At 38.9% G+C, this 6,860-nt stretch overlaps 1 protein-coding gene across 3 annotated transcripts in view; it reads left to right on the forward strand.

Annotated features, from left to right (window-relative positions):
• Positions 1-6,484, forward strand: part of LOC131029311 (peptidyl-prolyl cis-trans isomerase ppi1) — a 148,418-nt gene extending 141,934 nt beyond the window's left edge. The window contains exons 8-9 of one of the 3 annotated variants that reach the window (XM_057959748.2): positions 6,024-6,161; positions 6,391-6,484. In XM_057959748.2, coding sequence (XP_057815731.2) covers positions 6,024-6,140 — 117 coding nt within the window. In that variant the 3' untranslated portion in view covers positions 6,141-6,161; positions 6,391-6,484. Of the gene's footprint in view, positions 1-6,023; positions 6,186-6,390 lie in introns of those variants that run through there. The other 2 variants (XM_057959749.2, XM_057959752.2) reach the window with 2 other exon arrangements.
• Positions 6,485-6,860: the final 376 nt, after the last annotated feature.

Raw genomic sequence — 6,860 nt, forward strand, 5'->3', positions numbered from 1 at the left:
TAATTTGTTTTACAACTGCCCCAATAGGTTTAGAACTACAATGAAAAATACCAACAAGATAGATCCATGCAATACAAGTGCCAAATTGGCCAAAAAAGACCATATTTTGAAAGTACAATTTCTACCCAAAATTGCTGCAATTTGATAGCATATTATGAGAGTAGACAAATTATGCACTTTCAAAAAAAATGACACTTGAAAAGGAGTTCATATGAGCCCAAACGGAGTCCCAGAAGTTGCAGAAACGGGGATTGGACAGGTACAGTCACCAAAAATTGAGATTTCTAAAAACTCTATCCATCAAAATCAGAAAATAATGCCACCACAAGAAAGTACACGAAATTCTAGCCCATTTCAAAAAAAAAATTGCACCAAAAAAGGAGCAAAAATGAACAAGATATTCCAAAGTTGGACTGCAAAATCGAAAAGCTCAACAGAGGGGGCCTGCCAAATTTTTTAAAAAATGATGACGTCAGCAAAGAACGAGGTTAAATTTGATGGCCGTATGACCATCGCCAGAACTTCGCCTTCCCTACTAACTGGGTGTTTGTACGGTACAGACTACTGACGTGGCAAAATCTGATTGGCTGAAAAAATGATGTGTTTGTATGACCAATGATGACTGTGTAGTACGAAAATGACATGGAATGTACGACCAATCTGCGTGCAGGATGATGTGGCACAAGTGGCGGGGTTCGCGAGCGGGTCCGTGTGGTGCCACGTGGCAGGGGCCGTGGGGCAGGGATCGACGGAGGGGCCGCATGGACCAGTCGCTTGGTAGGCAGGCAACGCTCGTGTCGACAAACGACAGGCACGCATCACGACAGGCTGGGTGAAGGGAAGCGGAAGAGCTGTCAGAGGTCAATCGAGAAAGCGGAGCCAACTATCGGCAATGAAGTTCGTTGCCGGAGAAGTAAGCTGCAGGGGCCTCACGGGGTCGGAGTAGCACGAAGGCCTACAGGAATATGGCCCGGGCTGGAGAAGCTGCCAACGGAGGATGAGGAGACTCGGCCGATAGTCAACGACCAGAGAAGATGTACGGGTACGATCGGTAGGTTCAAAATCCGACAAAATCTGCAGACCCTATTGACAAAGAAGTACGGGTGTCGGGGGTGGGTGCCTTTCCTTTTTTTTGCAAATAATAAAAGGATTCTTTTGCAGAATTATTTTTTCCAAAAGTCTGTACTGTACCGCCCAAATTGGGCAAATTTTTTTCTCTAAGCCCGAAATTTGATTTTCACCAAAATAGGCCGAATTTATACTCAAAATTCATGGAAATGACCACCCAGACGCAATGGTGAGGTTGGATCTGCTTTAGGGCGTCTCCAAAAGACGCTGCTCCTCAGATCCACCTTTTGACGTTACAATATTGCCTCTCAAGGACTAATCAATGACGATCTAATGGCTTTGATACCATGTGAGATTTTGCCAAGATCAAGAGCTCAATGAAAAGTACAAAATAGAGAGACAAGATATAGGACAAGAATAAGCTGTATTCTCATCAATAGATAGATGATCAAAAGATCAATAATTCAATAGTAACATACAATGAAAATGAGCCTGCATATATAGGCAAGGCTAAATGGACATGTGAGCACACAAACATGACATGTGGCTCAATAAGAAACAAGGGTAGGTAGAAAATAGGTGTGGTAGGTAGGAGAAACAATAAAATATTCCACATGAGGTGGATCACCCACCGAAGGTGGAAATTATCACTCCACAATAACTGGATATGATAAAGTAGTAACAAGATCACACCATAAAAGGTGGAAATTCTCCTACACACACTATCCCAATGTGGCACAAACACCCAAGTGTCTCATACCCAAACTACTATGAAATGCATTATCCTAAGTAAACTTAAGTAAGGTGTAATAATATCCATGATGAATAATTATTTACACCAACAAAATTTGATGCATCTACTTATATTTTTTATAGCAATCAATATTCACAATTGTCGTACTTTAATTTATCCAACTCTTGAGTTATGAGCCTTGTGTTGGGTAGTGTTATCATTGATGTCAAAGGTGCGAGTCAAACGTTCTATTAATGTTTCCATTGATGTCACGGAGTTTGGGTTATGATAGAGTATTTGATAATAGTGATGGACAAAGTCAATTATTGTTGGATAGCTCACTTAATGTTATCATAATGTTCCAGTAGCAGTTGTTCTTAATTGTCTAGCATATTTGTGGAGGTTTAGAAGTATCAGCGATATGTTTTGAGGTTTGTAGCTCAGAGACAATGTGCACACTAGTTGTATTATCATGGTTTATGGTTCAACATTTTATTGTGGTTGAGAGTTATTGCTTGCGGTTTGAAAGTAAACTAGTGTTGGACATGAAGTATGCTATTCCATAATTTTAGAGGTTTTGGTCAAGTGAACACAAAGTTAGAGTTGATAGAGTGTTCATAGTGCTAGCTAGTTGATTGTGAAAGTTTTTTGTATGAATGTGCCAGAGAATTGCAATGTGCAACAATTAGAGGAAGTGTCTGGAGATAGTATGGGACCGGTTGAATTTATGTTGGGCAACACATATTGTGTTCCCACTATTGGTGTAACATTTAGGCTTATATATATATATATATATATGTATGTGTGTGTGTGTGTGTGTGTGTGTGTGTGTGTGTGTGTGTGTGTGTGTGTGTGTGTGTGTGTGTGTGTGTGTGTGTGTGTATGTATGTGTTCATAGTGTTAGCTAGTTGATTGTGAAAGTTTTTTGTATGAATGTGCCAGAGAATTGCAACGTGCAACAATTAGAGGAAGTGTTTGGAGATATGTATGTGTGTGTGTGTATACATATACATGTATGTATGTATGTGTGTGTGTGTGTGTGTGTGTGTGTGAGATACACACACACACACACACACACATATATACACACACACACATACATACATACATACGTACGTATGTATACACACACACACACACACATATACATATACATATACATATACATTTGTTAGCCCCAATTTTAAACTTGTCAAATTTAAACTTTTTGTGTCAGAATGATAAACATCATTGACCATTGAAAACTTTCACTTGTTAATTATAGTTGTCAAAAGATACTCGCATGTGTTTCACATGGTTTTCATTGTCTTCATGAAGATTCAGATGGTCGTAATTGATTCAATTTACTTTGGAAGGTATAATAGTTCAAAGAGGGGCTATCCTCCATTCCAGTCGAAGCCCTTAGAGTAATCTAATTTTGGTTTTGTAACTGGCAAAACAAAGGTGATGGACGATACTCATTTTTCATATCAAGAAATGACTCCAATGATTTTGAGGCATTGGCAAGAGAAATTTATTACATTCTCATATGATCACAAACATCAAAATTATGTGGGAGATAACATACTAAATACGAGGAGACAATGCGTGCGATGGAGATTTTGAAATCTCAACTATCGATTGGTTCTCCCGCCTGCTCCCCTGCACGCCCCCCTGCCGATGACCCCGCTGAAACGGTTAGGGCTGCTGTCAATGGTCCTTCATGGGCATCAGAGGCCACTGGGGGCCCTAGCCTTGACTCTAATCTAAAATCTGTTAGGGTTCCTTCTTCATGCATAAGGGTTGGCAGAGGGTTTATCCCTATCTCCTGTGCCTTTTCTGTTAATGCGAATAAGGAGTCTGAATAGGAAATAGAGAATAATGTTAAGGTCTTCACGGAGCATAGCACTATCTGTAGATTCAAGGGCATCTGACCCAGCCTCCCAGAGTTGCATAAATGGATTTCCCAGCATTGGGATCCCCTCATTTATGGTATAGTTCACATATTCCCTATGACTAAAGGTTTCTTTGTTGATAAATTTGAGGATGCTAATGACAGAAGAAAAATATCATGTGAAAGTTTTTTCTATGAGAAAGATAATATGTTGCTTTTGACCAAACCTTGGCACTCTGATTTTAACCCCCTTTCAGAGATGTTCAACAAAATTCCAGTCTGGGTTAGGTTTCCTTACCTTCCTCTACACTTGTGGGCTGATTCTTTCTTTGAGGAAATTAGTGATGCTATTGGGAGCTTCATTATGGTGGATAATGACTCCTATGACTACTTTTGCTCGCATTTTGGTTGAGCTAGATATTTCTAAGGGGCTGCCAGTAGAAATCGCCATTAACTCCTGTTTTGGTAGCTGGGTCGAAACCTTGGATTATGGGGGTATTCCTTTTAGGTATCGTAGATGCTTCAAAACTGGCCATGCAGCAGGGAATTGTGGGCTTGAGAAGAAAAATTATTTGGCCTAATGGTGGTCGGGGGCCTCTCACTGGCATTATACAGTTAGGAAATCTCTCGACCCTCCTACAGAATTGTTGGTTGCTGGGGTTTCTACTTTGGCTGGATCAGATTCCTTATTGACAATGAAAGATTCTTCGGATGCCACTAAGGATGCTTCTCAGATTAAAGATGCTGTAATACATGATGAGCTATTGTCCCCTCTACTGAAAATAGATTGCTCTCTTACCTCGTCAGTTTCACCATGTGTTGACACAACTTTTGCCCCACCTGCTAGTTGTGGTCCTGTGTCCGAAATGGTATCTCTTACCCCGCCGACTGCTTCACAGGGTGTTGGCACAACTTCTGACCCATCTACTAGTTGTGATCCTGTGCCCGTGACGGTTGTTGCTCCCTCTTTTGACACTCCTTTTTCCAGTCCGAAAAGATCGGTGCTGGGCCCTTTAGATTGGTTAGTTTCGGCAACTAAAATTGAAGATGGTTGGATTACTATAAAGGGGAAGCATTCAAAGACGTCCAAGCCTTCTTTTGATATGACTCTTCGTTCCCACAAGGCTAATTGCAAATCTTGAGGGCCCTTGTAGTTGGTTGTTTGGGCTGGTTTTACTGGTCCTTTCTTTGTATGGGTTGCCTACTGTCTTTAAGGGCAGTCCCTATTTTTTTGGTTGTTCTATCTAGCTGGGCTTTCAATGCTTTATCTATTTTATAATTTGATGTAAAGGGTTTCAGGGCCCCTTCAAAACCTTCTTTTCACTTAATCAAAAATATCAAAATTATGTAAAAATCAGAGTAATCTAATTCTGGTTTTCTAACTGGCAAAACAAAGTTGATGGACGATACTCATTTTTCATATCAAGAAATGACTCCAATGATTTTGAGGCATTGACAAGAGAAATTTATTACATTCTCATATGATCACAAACATAAAATTATGTGAAAATCAATATCAATCGCTATCAATAGCAATATTAATGCTTGTTTCAACCTTTCAAGGTAATTGTCGAAATGGCCTGAGGTATCTCTTTACCGATATGAATGTCATCTTCTATAAAATAACAAGTGTTTGTAATACCGAATATCAATCGACCTCTTTACCTAGCTGCTTAAGCGATCGGTGACTTGTGGCACTTTCAAAAGTCACCGATGGAGTGAAGATTGCGAAGGATAAATGAAGTAATATCGACAAGTTGTTCATGTTTTGAAGAACACCGATACAAAGAGTGAAGAATCATTTAATTCTTCATTAAAAGGTCATTTTCGCTAAGTTATTTCACTTTGCCAAAATGCCGAAATAAAAGAAAATGGAAGGAGCATCAGTGTTTTGCGTAACTAATTAACAAAGTTGCCGATATATGTTGTGGATGATACTTGAACTGCGGATTGCTAAAAGAAGGTAGTTATTATGACTACCCGAGGCTCAAACAAAATTCTATTGTCATAGGATATGCACAAAATAGCTTTGTTGAAAGAAATTTAGAAAGCTCTCCAGCACGGCTTGGCTTAACCAACACACTCTAAGCACTGACCCGCTTAGGTGGCTGGTTTGGGACCCATTAACTTTGCTGCTTCGATCAACTCTTTTTCCGTTGTCCTAAACAGTCTCGCAAATTGTTGCAGTAAGCCATGAATGCTTAGCCGTCAATTTCCTGCGCATGAACGAAATCAAATTCAAATAACTATTTGCCGCTCTCTGGAAATTTGAATGGATCAGAAGCATGTTTGAGTATAGCTACATTTATGAGAGTAAAGACAATTAATAGTATCACTATGGTTTTGCAGGCAAAGGCATTATGGCGATGGCGATTGGTTTATTTAGCAGAGGTGGAGACGACGATGAGGCGATGGTTAACAGGTTCGAGAGCAAACCTAGAAATCATATTTACACCTTTCAGATGAGGATTGCCTACTCGCACCATGGTACCTAGCTACACTCTTTCACTTTTCAGATTTATTTCCCCCACAGTAATGTTTCACTAACATGTTGGGCAATTAAAGTTTTCTCGTCTCTCATTGTTTTTAAATTTTAACGCATGAGATTGACTGCAATCCATTCAGAATTGCTAATAATATAGAAGTGCATATTGGTAATGATATAGGAGATATAAAATTTCATCTAAAGACTGCGTGACTATTTTGCATCTAACAGCTAAGATGAAGTATGTTTTGGTTAATGTTCCCAAGCATCACTCCCCTCATCCGTGGGTATGAAGGACATGGCCTGGGCTGTCCGTGAATGGATAGATGATCACAAAAATAAATCATTTTCCTATATATTGAATACAGATTTCTGTGTATACAAATATATATTCCCCTATCATATGTGCTTGATAAGGAACGTGTTTTTTCACTTGAGCTTCTTTTTCTGTACATTATACTATTGTTGTAGTATTAGAGTATTGTTTTATATAGATATTTTTTATACTGTTTTTTTTGGGAAAAAAATTGTCATGTACAAATATCTAGGTATAATGAGATTGTTTTTGGATTTGTTTTCTATATTTTCTTTATTCAATGTTTCAAATTATGATAGATCATGGATGGAAAAAGTTGAATGAAAAATATTTATAGTGAATTCAAAAGAATCTTAATACTGGATACTATAAAATTCATGGTAAT

The sequence above is a fragment of the Cryptomeria japonica genome, chromosome 10, assembly GCF_030272615.1.
Source record: "Cryptomeria japonica chromosome 10, Sugi_1.0, whole genome shotgun sequence".
Taxonomy (NCBI): domain Eukaryota; kingdom Viridiplantae; phylum Streptophyta; class Pinopsida; order Cupressales; family Cupressaceae; genus Cryptomeria; species Cryptomeria japonica.